Source organism: Chiroxiphia lanceolata, chromosome Z (genome assembly GCF_009829145.1).
Source record: "Chiroxiphia lanceolata isolate bChiLan1 chromosome Z, bChiLan1.pri, whole genome shotgun sequence".
Taxonomy (NCBI): Eukaryota; Metazoa; Chordata; class Aves; order Passeriformes; family Pipridae; genus Chiroxiphia; species Chiroxiphia lanceolata.
Genome location: NC_045671.1, coordinates 3,962,686 through 3,980,755, shown reverse-complemented (window position 1 = coordinate 3,980,755; position 18,070 = coordinate 3,962,686). Strand labels below are relative to the sequence as shown.

Genomic DNA, 18,070 nt, shown 5'->3' with positions numbered 1-18,070 from the left:
TTTAAGTGGACAATGCATGCACTAAATATAAATTAAGAATATTGGAAAGGGGTCCAGAATTATCTGAATCCTCAGCTTCAATGGTCCAGAATAAGATAACACATAAAGAAGTGTAGGATTTAGGTCATCACTGGAGATGTGATAGCACAGGTGACTATCCTGGGGAAAAAGCAAGCAGCTTGAGGGTTACTGGAGGTATTTCTCTGTATGTGACCTTTGTGAATTACATCTGGACAAAAGAATTCATTATTCTCAGAGGAACAAAAAATAACTGTCTAGAGGAAACCAGCAGGTAATCTTGCTTCTAGTAAGGCCACTAATAAAATAGCATGTGAATTTGGGGACTTCAGAAAAAAAATGTGGAAGTATTAGGGCACTTAAATTAAAGATACAAGATGCTCTGAGCAGGAAAAAAGAGTTCTACAAGATTCGGATACTCAATGTATTGAAGAGATAGAAGATCAAGATGTGAACTAGTTGTCTGCAGGTATGAAGAGGTAGGATAGTAAGAAAATAGGGATTTTTTTCAAAGATGTTAAGAAAGAGATAAGATAAAATATCTTAGAAGTTGGAATTACGCAAAATCAATCTTGAAACTGATTCAATAACCTATCTGTGAAGGTAACTAAAATGTACGAGCAGTTTTGTTAACAAAGATCACAAATATACCAGAACTCTGCATTTATAAATTCTCCAGTGCTTAATCTGGTTAATGGCAAAACTGACTGGAAGTTGCCCAGAGCCAAGGTGCTCTGGCATCAATGGGCCTTCCCTACAATGTGTTTATTTTCTTTTTCAAGGAGAAAATGCAAGGTACACCACCATCATTTTGCATGTAACATTTATAATTCTTCGTCAGAACTACTACTGCAGTTCAGTTTGCAGAATCCCAGACACAACAAACATAACTGGTGGCTCACAGTGTTTGGTCAGAATTTTTTCTCCATGGATACATAATTTTCAAGAAGTATTACCCTTATGTTTTCAGAACTGTTACCAATAAAGGAAGACCATCCTTCCTTTTTTTTTTTTTTTTCAATCTGAATGAGTATAATCATTTCCCTGAAATTACCAGGGAATTAGAAATCTGAATTACATTTTTCTTTTTTTTTTTTTCAGACAAAGAATAATGAAGGGACAAACAATTCTTTTCAGAGGAATGTAGACGTGTTTCTTTCTTAATTAGTCATCTCAATTTCTTCTCCAGTTAAAAAAATATTGGCATTTATGGAGTCACAGGAGAAGTAGATCCAAATTAAGACACCAAAAACTATACTTATATCAATTTTGAGGGGAAAAAAAAGCAACTTGGTTTACCTTAACTGCAATCCATAGCATACCCAAGCACTTGAAAGGGAACTTTTTTCACCTTGACTCATACTGAGCAGTAACTTAATCTTACACCTTCACCCTGGTGACTGCCTTGCCTTGAGACGTGATGGAAGGCCAGACTCTTTCCCTTGGTTGGTTTACCAGGCATTTAGGGGAGAACAGTTATTTTTGAGAACACTCTTGGGGAAAATAAGAAACCAAATCAAAACCAAAACCCCTCCAAAAAAACCCACCTACTGAGAAGGTTGTTTGATCAATGCCTGTGTGATATTGAGCCCTGTGATGGTGTAAGAACGTCACCAGCAGATCCAAATGGTGTTTTTCAAGCTCAGGACTTCTGATACAGGTAGAATCTCTACCTGTGCCCTTCATCTTTTTCAGTGTAGATTTGATCATGTATTAATTTATCTCCAGAGAGTTAACAAACAGCTGGAGTAGGACAGTTCTCCAGTACATACTCCATAGGGCTACGTCTGCTTACTGGGACTCTTGTTATGGGGACACAGTTGAAATTAATAGACACAGAATTTGCTTTATCTAGACAGAATAAAAACTGGTCAAAAAAACAAAAGGGCAGTTGACCACCTAAATAAAAGAAGTCTGTAGATTTAATCTAATTCCTCATGCTGAAATTCCAATATCAGAAAAAAAAAAATTATTGTTTTCACACATTTTGGAACTTATTCTGCATACATGATCTTGAAATTAATTGGATTAATCACCTGCATCTGTAGAAACACAGTCTTTATGCAACATAAAAAAAAAAAAAATAAAAGCAAGAAAATCAATGGGGTAAGCATACCACCCCTAACCAGATCAGGCTGAGAAATACCTTCCCTCACACTACTCCTGTAACAACCCTAAGATAATACCTTCTTGATTTCTTTTCTCCCTCTTTTTTATTCTTTCTAAGCTTGAAGCCTGAAAATACGCATCTAAATGTTTTCCCATGTATAATAAAACCAAAAAATATATTAATTTTGCAAAATGTCTTGGGCCAACTACTTTAAATCCCTACAAACTTCTTACAGTGGCAACAAATCAACTGGCAATCAGTCTGAGAAATAAATATTGAAAGATGTAAATTTTCTCCTAGACAAAAATCTGACTAATTAGCAACAAATATTTATCAGGTTTTTGTTTTTCTTTTTTAAGAATTCCTCTACTCGTCCGAAGCACAACTTTCATAAGACAGTTAGCATGAAACTCACTTTTTGTCTATGATACACTTATTCTATGCATAAACATGCAATTCTATTTACCTGGAATAACTGTAGAATACCTTCAGCCTTAAATATATCAATGTTAACTAGCATTAGGGAAAAACAAACCAGAACAACATTTTCATTCAGTTAGGAAGATACACAAAAAGTTAGGTCATGGCACAATCTGATCAGTACTTGAAGAATGCTTAGGTAATAACAATTTTTCATTAGCAGAGGTTTTTTATTTTGTTTGGTGGCACAGGGTACATCAATTTCTTGATTTTGTTAGTCACTGTTCAACCCCCAGGTTAATCATCTCTAATGTTTTGCAGAATGTGCTGCAGTCAATTATTGTTATTAGTGTAATTGGTTTGCTAAATATGAGCCAGCAATAGATGGTCACAGGATGTAAAGGCTGTTCCGTGTGTGTTTCTTGGAACACTGAAAAACAGAGATAAACGCAGAGGTCTGAGCTGCATCAGACAAGGACCATGAGAGCAACTTGTTCACCGATCTCTGAAGGTATTTCTCAGGAAAAGGGGTTTCAAAATCACAAAGATGCTTAGGGTTTAAACCCCATGTCAAGAAATTTGATTTATGTTTTAATGATACTGAGGTGTCTGAGAAGATCAAGTGTCAAATTCTCTTTTTTAATTGAAACTTACATATAATTAGAAATATGAAATTTTGGCATGGACTGTACTTAAATAAGAGTCAGTATAAAATTCACTCTATTTCATTTCAGTTTAATTTCAGTTTAATTCCTGGTTCTAACCAAATTTTGGTCTGAAATTGCATCAGACTGTACTTGATGTTCTAGATGACAAACACAGCCTATGCAAAGTAATAAATTAACATGTTGCTCAGAAAACAAAAACAGTTTTGTTTTCAGAGGTCTTAGAAAGGGTAATTTATTCTGGGGCATCTGTAGTCCATAATTACAGTACAGAAATCAACTCCTGTGAAAATTTACATGGAGTTTTGTACATTTTAATTAAACACAACTATTCCTCTGGGTTTGGGGTGGATTTTTCTTTTCCTCCTACAAAATAGTGGCACTGATTTTGAAATGTGAGGAACCTTAAGTAACAATTCTTAAATCATTTGCACATCATTACTCTGGATGTGATGGGTATCAGACTTGGATGCGTTGAGCTTTATCTTCTTTTTACCAATTCCTTTGAAATTTCTACCAAACAGAATAGTTTAAATGACAGGACACTGACTGTCCTCATGGGCTGTCCATCATCTTGGAGCAAAAAACCGAAGAGACAAGCCTGACAACCCAAAGCAAATATTCTATAAACACCAATGCCAAAGGACATCCAGTGCTGGTCTCCCCTTCCTAATTCCTCCCTGTGAACAAACACAATCACAACCCTCAGCTCCTCACAAGGAGCAGTCAGTTTTCAATGCAAAGACCTCCACACACAGAGGATGAAGTGGCACAGTAAGAGAGTGGGAAACAGCAGATCAAAATGCCCAGGGGGTCTCTCTAGAAGTGAACTACATCTAAAGTAAAAAGAAATCTAACATTTTTGTGTCTTGGTTCCAATGGAAAATTCATTCAAAACCTGAATTATTCAATATTGTACGTACTGAGGAATGGAAAAGTCTTTCATCCAAAAGAGGTTTCCTCTTGTTTCCCACTCAATAACTCAACTCCAGTTGTTACTGTTTTTATCATGACTTAAAAGAAAAGTAAGAAGGAGAAAAAAAGAAGGAAAAATAAAAGCCAGGATATTATCAGTACATCTAATCATATATCACTTATTTCTCAAAATCAAAACTGGAAACTGAACTTTTTGGGTTTGTTTTGTTGTTTCTTTTTTTTTCCTTTTTTCTTTTTTAGTCTTTCATCTTTATTCAACCCTGATCCATTGTTATGGTTAAATTCATAATGTCTTTAATAAAATGAATCCAGGTCACTAGGGTAAAGAAGAGCTCATCTTGTAGAATTAAAGTAGTCATTTAGGTCTTTTTCTGCTTGTAATCCAGTGTAAATTAATCCTGTTTATGTAACAGTCAGAATGAATTAATGACTTATGGAATACCAACAATTTTTCCTTATCTCTGTGAGAATTCGATCACTTGGATTCTCTCTCAGGATTCCACTGAAATATTTTATGTCCATTTCAAAGCCAGTAAATGTTGACTGCCCACCTCCTATCTTAATAATCCTCAGTTGCTGTTTTGTTGTGGCTTTTTTTTCACCCAGAAGTTTAACTTTTGTGAAAACAATGGAAAGTTTTCATTTATCCCAATGAATAGTCATAACTATCCACTTAATCCTATCTTTATTTCTCTAGACCATGCAGACACACAATTCTAGTTGTTAATTTTGTGGTTCTCAGCTTTAGGGATGGATCATTGCTTTGTGCAATCCATAGATTTGAAGGCTTTATTCTCATGAAATTAACAGCTAATGTCTTCTAAATAAGGAGAATTGAATAAACAAAATTTGTGATTTAAACTCTTATGTAATAGTGAATGTGAACTCTGAAATTTCCTAAATATATATATATATAAAGTTTGGCTGTTATGATTCAGTCATACTAGGAATTTGATATGGTTTGTAATATCTTTTGTTAAGTTTTCAAAATTACATTGTTCTTACAAAGATATGTTTGGGTAAAAAAACCAAAACTTACTGCCATCTTTTGGATGCACTCAGAAAAAAAAAAAGAAAAAAAAAGGAAAAAAAAGAAAGAAAAATGGAAAAAGAAAAGAAAGAAGTGACATTTTACTAAAAGTTCCTACTGGATATCTGTTTTACCATGGAAAAGATAATTTGAAATTGCAAAAACTTACTCTGAGATAACCAATATTTTCTTCTTCCACATTTTATGTGGTGATTATAGAGTAACATCTGTGCAAGAATCGTTTGCTTGGTTAAGCAATACTGATGGGGAAATAGCTTTCACTGAAAGATGTACCACTGAAGCTGAAGCCAAACATAACAAGAATACAAAATTATGGATAGAGAGACAAAATTACATCTACTCCCAATATTCAATTTTTTTACACCCATGCCTCATCTTATTGTTTGAGTATAAATAAAACTCATTTGATCTACACAATTATTACAGTTTAGTGTTACAGTTTATTTATCCTGAAATTTCCTTGGTATCTAGCCTGGATATATTCTATTATCCTGCTTTTTTGTTGTTTCTTTTCTCTTTCTGTTTTTCTTTTGAATTTCCATAAGATGTAATCAAATGCTTGTTGTGTGGTCAGCTCAATACACTGACTTCTTAGACAAACTCTGCATGTTCAGCAAAGTCTTTGTAAGAACAGAGAATGCTAGTTTCAGTGAGAATAAATCAAAAGTGATAATATCTGGGAAAAAGAAAACAGTGTCAGGGGAAAATAATGACTCCTCTGAAGAGATACCATTGTCAGACACCAGCACATCTTTCCAGCTCTGGACAGTGATATTAAAATATGCTGCAAATCTGCCTTATCACCTGGAGTGAGACTCAGGCAGGCACTCTGTACCTATCCGGACAGGAGAGGAGACTCGCAGCAGCTGAGCCACAATGACAATCAACACAAAAAGGAAAAAAAAAAAAAATGTGGGGAGGAAAACTGAGTCACTGTAGGCATCCTCCTCACTCTCACTGTACAGCTGACTTTGCAGTTAGTTTCGTTTCTACCTGAGCACGGGGACTGTCAGGCCAACAAGTTACATCAACACTGTCCAGTAGACCATCACCCCTCGCCAAGTGCCACTTGGTGTTAAACCAACAGCAGCAATCTGACTGCTCTCCCCTCAGACACAGCAGAACCAAGTTCAGCTTTACACAAACACCGAATTAAAACGCTTGTAACACTTCAGCCTGCAACAAATCCAGCTGACTCATCACCCCAGACACAAACTACAGTCTTTTATCCAAGCCATGTGCAAGAAACCTGTCGTTAAACAGCGTCCTTGTCCTGGGAACTTTACGCTCCCAATGCACCCCTTCTCCCCAGAAATGTTGTTGCTGAAACTTACCACTTTTGCCAACTCCCCCTGCTCCCAGCATCACCACCTTGTACTCTCTGGAGCCTGCTGAAGAATTGCTGGAGGAGCTGATCATTTCGTTTTCTAGCTCCATCTTGCACGAGGCAGAAGAAGGGAGCAAAACGAAGAAAAAAGGAACTGGCAGGTGCTTTCCCTGATCTTGAACAACTGTAAAAGCTGTGCTAGGGGAAAAAAAAAAAAAAGGTAGAAAGGAGAGGTATAATGCAAGAGGTGTGATTTATCAGCCTCACACTCACTGCTGTGCCTGTGTTAGCTGGAGAAGGTCTCATAGCAACCACTTTAACAGCTTCCAATAAAAATCTCTCTCTGCCCCCTCCCAGCTCTGTATCGTTCTCTGTGTGTCTCTTCCTGGACAGCAGCAGTTTTGTGAGGCTCCAGAGCCCTGGTACCTCTGGGGTTGCTGTGTCATTGAAATCAAATAGATAAGAGCCTCCAGAAAAAGAAAATGGATCAAATTTCTTAATCATGATGTTTGTTATACTATGTAGCACTTGCTCGAATCTCAATCATAAAACAGACCAGACAACCTTCTTATCACCTTGGAGTTAAATATTCATTCTATGATCATCAAGTTTGCTAGAATTACACGTAATGCTATTAGAAGTGAAATAATAACTTTCAAGAGTCTTTGTTCTTCATAAAGCTTACTGCAAACACAGAAGATTTCTAAGGCTAAGTTCATCCCCAGCTCAATTCTCAGTTCAGTTTGCATCAATTATTTGTAAAAATAAACCAGATTTTTTTGGGGGAAAAGTAAAAACGCTCTGCTTTTTGTTTTCTCCTTTTTCCCCACACATAATTTTAGGAGACAGGGGCTGAACGGGCAGGGAGAGAATAAACACAATTTGTTGTAAGTACTTAATATCAAGTGATTTATCTTACAAAGAAGATCAGCCCCAATAAATAAGAAAAACATAAAGCAAAAAGCTGGTGAATGACATTGTGTACAAAATCTCACATTCTTATTCATTCTCATCATCTCACAGGCTTATTCATTGAAAACTTACAGCAAAACACTACAAGCTCTTCATTATTTTCTCATTTTGTTCTTACCTAGTCTTTTTAAAGAATGTAATCAGTAGTAAGATGCTTGCCCAGTTTTAACTGTTATACAGTGGGCTGTATAATACCCCAAAAGGGCTGGAAAGCAAAAAACTTTGAAAAGTGCTGGACTTTCATGACAGATGGAACTGTTAAGGAGACAGGGAAATGGAAGCAGCAGAAGCAACTAGTAAAGAATCTTGGAAGCCAGACACCTTCGTCTTTCAACTCTTCTGATTATTTCACAGAGAGTAAGCACATGGTATTACACAGGGATAGAGAATTAAAAGTTGAAGGGGAAAGAAAAAAAATTATAGACTGATGAAGGACATGATTTAAAGAAAATTAAGAAGGACACGAAAGGGCACACATATGAAAGACAGTTTAATGGTCTAGGAGAATATAGGATTAAAGAGATACATAGATATGATAATATTTATTAGAATAGAGAAGGTGAGCAGAACATGAATACTCATTTTCTCTCCTAATAAAAAATTAGGAAACAGCAGAAGAAACAGAAAGTAACCCAGTTTAGAAGCAAAGTACTTAGAAACATTACAATTAACTTAGGAAAATTTTTACCACATGAATTTTTGGGCAGTACAAATAAACTTGCAATGAACGAGAACTGAAATACAAAGTAATGCAAAATCCATTGTGGACTATTAAAATTTCTTACTTAAGGAAGACTTAAATTTCACACCAAGAGATCTTGGGAAAACACTGAAAAATCCAAGTTTGATGGTCCATTTTCAGCTATACAGAAAAAGAGAGCAGAGGTAGAGCCACTGTGTTCTGAGAAACTCCTCCAGAGTCAAGATCTGCTACAGTTGTCCTAAGGGATTTCTGTGCTAACCACACTGTGAGAAGCTCTGCAGTGTCAGGGTTGGGTGGCTCTATCAATGCCTGGATGGAAGCCTCAGAAGGCTTTGATCATCAGAGCATAGAGCAGGACTTAAAAAGGAAATTCTGAATGTAACAATGTGGTGTCTAAATATTGAACTTCAACAGGAAGGGACAGGTAGGTCGATTAATCCCTGTTGTAATTAGAATTCCATTCACGTTAAAATCATTCCCGTGAGCTCGTTATTGACACATTAGATACAACTCATAAAGATATCAAAACCAGTGCTTAGAACAGCTGGGTTTTTCTGGTAATCTCCCATCAAAACAGCAACCTTCTCCTGAGGAGTTTTTATCCCCATACCTAGCAGCAGCATTTGGCTGACATTAAAATGTCAGGAAAGTGAATGGTTGGGAGCAAAAAGGGCACCTTAGCAAAATATAAAAAAAAAAAAATATATAAAATATATAAAAATATTAGTAAATATTATGCATACATGATAGATAAGAATGAGTCAGACTTTTTTTTCCAGCTGTTAGTGTTTGTCAGAGAAAAGTGGCAAGTCAGTTTTTTCTTTTCTTTAGAGCTGGAACATAAGGAAGGAATTTGTGAAATGGAAGAGGCTAAAAAAGGGAATTATGCTAGAACAGGATGACGAGTAAGAACCAAATAGAAAGCCACTTCCTAATCTATTAACAAAAACTAGAAAAAACAAAGCAGCATTTTTTTGCTGAAAGAGCAGAATTAAATGTTTGTTGTTTGAGGATTAATCACTTAAAATACCTGCTTTAAAGACAGATTTATGTTTATTAAACCTCAGCAGTTTAGTAAGTTTTATTACATTATATAAACTAACATCTTCGACAAACATATTCTCCTAAATTTCACAGAGATTTGTCCACAGCTTGAAAAGACAATACTGCATTCCCATTCAACCCAGGACTTGTTTTAATTGATTTTCATCATAATTTCCTGTTGACAAGCAGCCTACTCTACCCTGAATTCATTCAATTCAGTAGTGGGGGAGAATATTTAGATTTATTCCCATTTACGATAACATCAACTAGACTTCCTTCTCCCACCTGAGTAGTAAAATACAAAGGTTTGCTTTCAGTCTGCTGCCAATAAAATTAACAATGAGATGATTTGAAATTATTCAGCTTAAAACGTGTTAATAGGGGGGAAAAAAGTCACCAATGTAAATGTTTTATGGGTAACAGAAAGCAACAGTGCAGAACACAACAATCGAACCTGAAATACTAGAATTTTTACAGTGTGTGACATTCCATAACAAATTTCAACCCTCTGTTTTATCTCTGCTTCTCTGCTTAAAGGACACATCTATCATGATGTAAATTCATAGAAAGCTGTCCTTAGGCAAAAAATAAAAAAGAGTAACTCCAAAGGTGGGGAAAAAAGCTTGGAGTACTGGATTGTAATGAATCATTTATTTAAGATATTTGGTTTTATTTCTGTTTACATCTTGCTTATGAATTTATGGCAGTTCTCCTGATTTTTTTCTGCTATTTTTTAAATTTTTCTGTTCAAACTCACAGTAGAATACAGCAATCAATTAAACCATTCAGTATTCAAAATCTAGCAGCTGCTTTGCTTGAATTCTTATTTTTTTTGGTTAAGACTGAAATAGCTTTATGCTCAAATCCTTAAGGATGTGTAGGTCTTAAGCAAAAGACAACATACAGATATATTAGAAGAGAAGTAGATGAGCTTTTCTAGAGAAAATGCAATGGAAAACACATTTCATTCATCCTATATCCCCACTTCCTTTGGGTTGTTGAATAAAATAATTAGATGCTAATATAACATGTAAGTGTTCTGAAATTGTTTCCTAGAGCACTTTATGTTGAGGAGATTTTATCAATTAACCTGGATAAATATTATTCTCATTAGGCAGGGAGCTCATGAGTTTGAAAACTTGAATAGCAAGCAAAATGCAAATCTTGACTCATTTGGTGATGGGTTAAAGGTATATGAACTATTTAATAATAAGTGAATATGCATGAGTCATCTGGGGTCCATGCCATTATGGAAACACTGATCAATCTTTTGTCCCTCATGTTTACATATTAGTCACAGCAGAGAGGGGAAATGTGAAAAAGTATCTTCATAAAAAGGCATATAGGGCCAGCTTGCTGAATTGCTGCTGTGACAAGACAAGAGTGCTAATGCAGAAATCATTGCACAGCACCAGAGAATGTGCTCCTGAGAAAAAATACATTTGGCACACCAACTTAACTTGATCAATTCTGAGTAAAGATAGCATAATAAAGTAATTGCTAGGGGACTTCAAAAAAATTCCAGACTTCAATTTTACATTAGCGGACTTAAAATATTCAGTCAAAATATGCTGAACACCTGAATCACGTTGCTAAGGGACCTCCAACACACTACAGAAGCATCTCTGTTTTTGGAATTCAGATTCCAGCTAGAAATACCCAGTGGTTCAATCACCCACCTGCCACAGGCACCTTGACTCCTTTCTATAATCCTCATCCTTTTTCTATTCTCCAAATTAGTCGTCTGTAGGATGACTTGATGTGTCACACATACTGTAGATGATCGGGTACTTGACAACCTCACACCTTGAAGCTGGCTCCTCAGCTGTTAAATATATGCTTTTTGTTCTGAAGCTCTCGTTGCTGTTCCTGGTGTCAGACAACACACTGTCCCCTGCCTCTGCTGAAATGCATTTTAAACTAAGCCTTATCAGCATGTCAAGTGGCAAAGCTAATGGAAGGAGAAAAGATGCAAGCCTGACTGTTTAGAAAAAATGTGAAACAACTTGAGAGTCCATAGAGTAAAGCAGTATTGTGGTTTCTTGTCAAAGAAAGATTTGTCATGAGCCACAACTTCCCTGTGATTATCCCTGAGGTCAAATAGCACAACTAACACTGTACCTACTGTACAAAGGTTTGAGAAATAGGGACAGTTTGTCACATTCTTGAGAACACTCAAATAATATTAACTTTAAAATTTTTGCAAGTGACTACTAACTTCTTATAGACAGAAACACTGAAGGTCATGTCCTAGACTGTGTTAAAGAGAAAAACCATTTTCTCTGGTTTCCAATAAAGTTTCACAAATGATTTATGATCTTACTGTCAAGAAATACTAATGATTCTGGGCCATTTATGGATTTCTGTTGAATTTTAATTACATCCACAGATAAGATTTCTACACTTTCAAATGCAACACTGATATTCAGAATGTGAAAATCTTAGAGATCTTAAAGCCTTACACCACATGAACATGTTCTCCGTGAGAATGAATGTATGTTTATTCTAAATTAATTCACCTTCCAGTGCTTTTGCTAGCAAGGAAAATTATAAACACGAATATAATATGAAATACCGTATAAATAACACTAGAACAGCTCTGAAGAGGTCATCCTTTTCATCCCTACCCCATGCCACAAATACTTGTAAGTAAATTGAACAATATTTGCTTAACCTTGCATTAATGTCTTCCAGAGTGAGGAATTACTCAGTTTCTGAAATAAATTGCCTCACTATCCCATTAGAAATGTCTTTGAAACCCAAATGTCTTTTATTACACACTAATATTATCACTTTTCATTCTATCTGCTGCAGCAGTTATGAAAAGGCATAGTGAACGTACCAAATACATATTAAAATAGTGGGCTAGTAAATCAAATGAACATTGTAAATGTGGAGAATGTTGTTCTTGTCAGCATTCCTGCCTCTTTCTTTCACACTTCCTGTTTTTCACCAGAAAGGTTACTCTGTCAATCCTGATTCGTAGGTCATTTATTAACCTGTTCCTTGTGTTGCCAAAGACCCTCCACTCCTTGTCCTGAAGTGTTGTTCCCAAATCTGACCACATAATCGTTTCAAGACTTCATACAATATGCATTTACATCTACTACCACTGTGTGTCAAACTTAGCATAGCTACAATAAACACAGTCAATCATCAATAGCAGACACATTTTTTTCTTTTATTTTCTAATCCCTATTTGAATTCCCTCAGGGACAGATCACAACCTACTGGGAGAGTGAGAGTTTCTGACTTTTAACGTTCTGCCATTCTGTTCTTTTTCAAGTAATTCTTGTCATATTGGATGACAAGACATCCTTGTCATTTCTGGAAAAAGATGATTATTTCAATTTCAGTTTTGACTGGAAAAAAAAAAAAAAACAAACAAAAAAACACACAAGAAAATGCTCTCATTTTGGTTGTTACCTTGAAAGAGTTTATAGAAGATGCCTACACCCCCAAAGTCCTTGCACTTGAAAACAGTTTCCCAAACTTCACTTCAAGAATGTGAATTTTCAGTCTGAACTATGTCAAAGAGTGTATCAGTAAAAAAAAAAAAAAACAAAAACAAAACAAACAAACAAACAAAAAACCCCAAACTAAAGAAAACAAAACAAAAAAAAAAACCACCAACAACTGTAGACAGACTATTGAATTCCATCTGTCATCAGTCATTTATATGCTTTCCACTTCACTGTCTATACTGAGTAAAGCTGAGGAGATAACTTCAGCTTCATCAGGGAAACACCAAACAGAGTAAATCTGAATTTCTCTGACGCAGACTTTCCTACTGTCATGGATTATTTTCTGTGATAAAATCATTTTTTCTAGAAATCAAATTGTTTATTGATAGACTCTGTTGGTTTAACAGAAGTGAATACTTTTGTAGTTCTTAAATCCATTGCAAACAACAGTAATCAGAACTCAGTGCATAATTGAGCTCAACAACTGTATCAATGGTAAGAAAAACAAAGTCAGTTCCTTTAAAATCGTCAGTAAAATGGTTCTTCAAGAAAATTTAGGCGTTTGGCCAGCTAAATCTCCCACTGAACATGTTGTTTCCCATGTTGAATAGAGGAACATTTAGCAAGGTTGGAGTAACAGAGGCTTGGACTCAGCTACCTAATGGGCTGAATAATGGTTTACAAGAACCAAGCAAAAATTAATATATATACTGCTGTTTTCAGAGCAGTAGTTCAACCCCTACTTGACTAAAAGCTTCTGCTGTCATTCTGTGGATATCTGTGCTTGATTTCTGATCAACCTACCTATTTTGACAGTTTCCAATCTGTTTAAAGTAACCAGTTTCGTGTGTGAAAACAGCACTGGAAACACTGGGAAACCTGCATAAAAGATATCACCAAGTCTTACAAATCTGAAATAAGCTCTCTCATTTACACCCTACTGAGTGGATTATGAGCTAGGTAAGTGTGTACGTGCATTTACTTGGAAAGTTTTTACAGAGCTGTATTGCAAAAGATTACAAATGTCCCACTTGTGACTCCTACTGCAATTGATTCGAGATCTGCTTCTACCGAAGACACTAGACACTGCAGTCTGTCACTTGTTAGTCTGTTAATCAGTTTAAAGATGCTATTCTTACAAAATATTGTAAAATCAATAGGCTTATGTGTTAGGAAAAGTGTTAATCTAACCTATGTATAACATGAAAAGCAAAGTGATGCAGTTATTTTATAATGTTGATAGTTAAGCATGTTTGAAAAAATCCATTGCTGTGGATGTTTTTGTGCCACTAACTCTTTGACCATAACAAACTCAGCTTTAGGAAAAAAAAAAAAAAAAAAAAAGAAAAAAAAAGGAAGAAAAAGAAAGGAAAAACAAAAAACATTCAGGAAAATTGTGTAAAATCAGAATCCTGGTTCCCTGTATTGGAAATGCTTAATATCACTTACTGGAGTCAAATTTGTTAAATGATCATTCAAGACAATATTTTACATTAGAGTAATCTTGTATTTCGTTGCTTCAATATTGGTTTTCATATCAGGTATGATATTCATTGTTATAAAAAGAAATGAAACTCCAAAATTCTTTTAAGCTCAGACTTTTGAGATTAAAATCATATGTCTGTGTCCAAAAAAATATAAGTTCTGTACTAATTCTGATGACAAGTGCAATTAAAATGCTAACAAATACATCCACCTCTCAAATTTCACTCTATTATGTCCACAAATCTCTGCTAAGACATTTTACTTCTGATGTTCTTTAAATTTGAAACCAAATGTATACATACATACATATATAAACTCATAAATTATAACACACATATCAAAATAAATAGCACATTTTAAAAAAAGACTATTTTTCATTTTTTACAGGCTTTGTTATTCCAGGACTCCAGGAGGCGAGAATGATATTATTAAGCATAAATTTGCTGCCCGCAAGAAAAAAAAGAAAAAAAAAAAAAGAAGTGAAAACAAACTTTTTTATGAAAATCTTATGATTTCCTTCTTAAAAGGGGGGGGCGGGGAAACAAAGCAAAACAAACAAACAAGTAAGAAACAAAAACACAAACAAAAAACCAACTCAAACCAAACAAAACCAAAACAAAAAACCCGCACACAAACAGAAAAACCGTAAAACCACAAACTTGAGTGGTAGACATGTCTAGTAGAATCTCAGGTCCCAGACACTTTTTCCTTCCTTAAGAGCAGATTCAGAGTTCTGACACAAAAAGTCCTGAGGATCAGAAAACCTGTGTTAGACTCAAGTTTGGAGAAAAACATAATTTTGTATGTGGTTATAATACAGTTTTTGGTACTTTTGCTGTCTGTGGATACCAATGTACCTGGAAGACATAAGCACGTGAAGAGTGCTAGACTGCAGGATTTATTCTCCTTAGTTTTTCTGTAGCTGCTTGCTATAGATGGACCTTGACAATATAACAAAAGGAAAAGGCTGAGACAATAATGGATCTTTAATGGGAAGGAGTACACAAGTACCATGTTAGACAGAGGCCAACAAAGAGATCAAATGAATTATGTTCTTCCTATTAACTACAAACTGTAAAGAAGTCGTGAATACTGGCAACCAGCCAAGCCCCTGATACACATCTAATAAAAGATGCAGGTCTTCCAGAACCTTGAGTGGATTTCAGGGGCCTGTGCACCATCTCAGGACAGACCTCGTAATATCCTCATTGTGTTTCTGACTTTTATACTTATCTTCCAATCTTTGCAACAAAAAGTGTACAATATTTGATTTGAAAATCAAACCCTAATTCTCACTTTGACTGTTTTTCGAGGTATCCTTTTACTTCCGTGTGGTTTTAATTAGAGCTTTGGGTCTATTTCAAAACAATCCTTTTTTTTTCCCCTGTGGAAAGATCTGTCAGCTCCTCAAGTTTTAATTTCATTCACACTTAAATGATTTTAAAATTCTTACATTTTAATGGTATTAGAATTAACTACCTGTTTCCATCACCATGTGTGGAAAGGGCCTTCTCTTTCTGCATTGCAACACACCTTCCTTTCTTCTGAAAGTTCCTCAAAAGCATACTGAGACTTTCTTTTTCCTTGAAAAATAGCTTTTTTTTTTTTATATAATTATATTGCTTAAGGTTTCAGTAGAGCGCTCAGCGGGTTGCCCCTGACTGGATGGCAGGTACCCACCAAAGCTGTTGTATCACTCCTCTTCAAAACAGGACAGAGAAGAAAAATATAACAAAGGTTCATCGTTTTAGATAAGAAATGGGAGAGATCACTCACCAGATACCATCACGGGCAAAACAGACACAATTTGGGGATCTTAATTGAATTTATTATTAAAAAAAGCAGAACAGAATAATGGGAGGTAAAATAAATCTTAAAAACACCTTCCTCCCACCCCTCCCTCCTTCCCAGTTCTTTCTTCTCCCCCCAGAAGGGTAGGGAGACAGAGAACAGGGGTTGTGGTCAGTTCATCACACATTGTTTCTGCCACTGCACAGGGAAAGGAGTCAGAGTCCTTCCCCTTCTCCAGTGTGAGGCCCCTCCCACAGGAGACAGTCCTCTAAGAACTTCTCCAATGAGTCCATCCCTTGGGCAACTGTTCTTTACAAACTGCTGCAACGTGAGTCACTCTTCCACAGGGATCAGTCCTTCAGGCACAGGCTGCTCCAATGTGGGACCCCACAGGGTCACAAATCCTGCCCATAAACCTGCTCCAGTGTGAGCTCCTCTCTCCATAGGGGCACAGATGCCTGCCAAGACTCTGCTCAAACATGGGCCTCTCATGGGGTCACAACCTCTTTCATGCATCCTGCATCCTTTCACGTGAACTCTTTCATGCATCCTGCTCCTGTGTAGGCTCCTCCAGGGCCTGCAGGTGGATCTCTGCTCCTCCATGGACCTCCATGGGTTGCAAGGACACAGCTGCCTCACCATGGGCTGCACGTCGGGCTGCAGGGGAATCTCTGCTCCAGTACCTGGGGCTCCTCCTGCCCCTCCTCCTGCACTGACCTGGGTGTCTGCAGAGTTGTTCATATGTTCTCACTACACGCTCCTTTGGCTGCAAATACCTCTGCACAATAACATTTTTTTTTTATTTCTTAAATATGTTATCACAGAGGTTTTATTATCATTCCTGATTGTCTCAGCCTTGGCCAGCACTGGCTCCATCCTGGAGCTGGCTGGAATTGGCTCTTCACGACACGAGGGAACTTTGCAGCAGCTTCTCACAGAAGCCACCCCCGTAGCCCCCCCGCTGCCAAAACTTGGCCATGCAAACACAAGACAAGCACATACACCTCGATACACTCTTTCTCTCATCTAAATGCCCATTATTGGATGAATGTTGCCAAAAAAATCTCTCTCGGTACCTTAACTACCAGATGAGCAGCAGACTACGGCTTTCATGCATCTGGTCCCTGACAGCTGTCAATATCCTTCATGGCACTTCAGCCCCTCATGCTCCAGAAAGGTTGTGAGATGTATTGGCTTTAATAGGAGACTCTGCACAATTATGTAAATTTAAAATGAGAGGTTTGCTTCTCTTCCCATTTTTGTGCCTTTTTTTTTTTTTATAGAGTAGTAAAAAAGGCAACTTCTTTCATGACATGCCACTCTGATTATCCTGAAAATAGATTATACTCTGCCCTGAAGAGCCTATTCTCACATTCTTTATTAAATGAGCTCCTTTTTTGAGATAAAGACCATAGTTATGTCTTACTTTTTTACATAAAGAAATAGATCCTCTCTTCCTTCAGAAGGCAGCCTAGTTCCAAGTTTGCCTGAAGTAAATGGTGTCTAGGTTTATCACGCACCTCATTAAATACAGTTAAATTCTTCCATGTATTAAGTGGTATTTCTTTGTGAAATACTGACTTGGAAAAATGCTACAAGTTAGCAAAAACTAAATAGAAAAGGAAAGCAAAAGACCATAATAAGGATTCATTGACTGTAAAATGGATTTCAGATACTGTAAACACACTTTCAGGTAAGTAAGAAAGATGTTATTTCTCTACAGTTATGGTTATTGCTACATCACTAGTGGCACAGCTTAACAATTTCTTAATTATCTTTGAACATCTTTTTCATTTGGCTATTAGGAACACAAATCTATTTAGTCATGTAGAACATGTCACTGACAATAGCTGTATTATCAAACACAATAATGAGTCAAAGTACGTTTGATGATTATTTTTATATTTTGTTAATCTCAACGCACAGTAATGAAGAAGTATTACTAAAATTTTCTCAACACAAATTTAGCAAGAAAAGTGTCACCACAAATTTGGTCCTAATTTTTTAACCATCTTTGCTCTCCCAACTTTTTCACGAAGAAGAAAACTTCTCTGACCCATTTCTTAGAGTCTGCAGCTACTTCC

The 18,070-nt window shown here is 36.2% G+C and overlaps 1 protein-coding gene across 1 annotated transcript in view; it reads right to left on the bottom strand.

Annotated features, from left to right (window-relative positions):
• Positions 1-6,865, bottom strand: part of RIT2 (Ras like without CAAX 2) — a 178,763-nt gene extending 171,898 nt beyond the window's left edge. The window contains exon 1 of the mRNA XM_032676537.1: positions 6,535-6,865. Coding sequence (XP_032532428.1) covers positions 6,535-6,637 — 103 coding nt within the window. The 5' untranslated portion in view covers positions 6,638-6,865. The remainder of the gene's footprint in view (positions 1-6,534) is intronic.
• Positions 6,866-18,070: the final 11,205 nt, after the last annotated feature.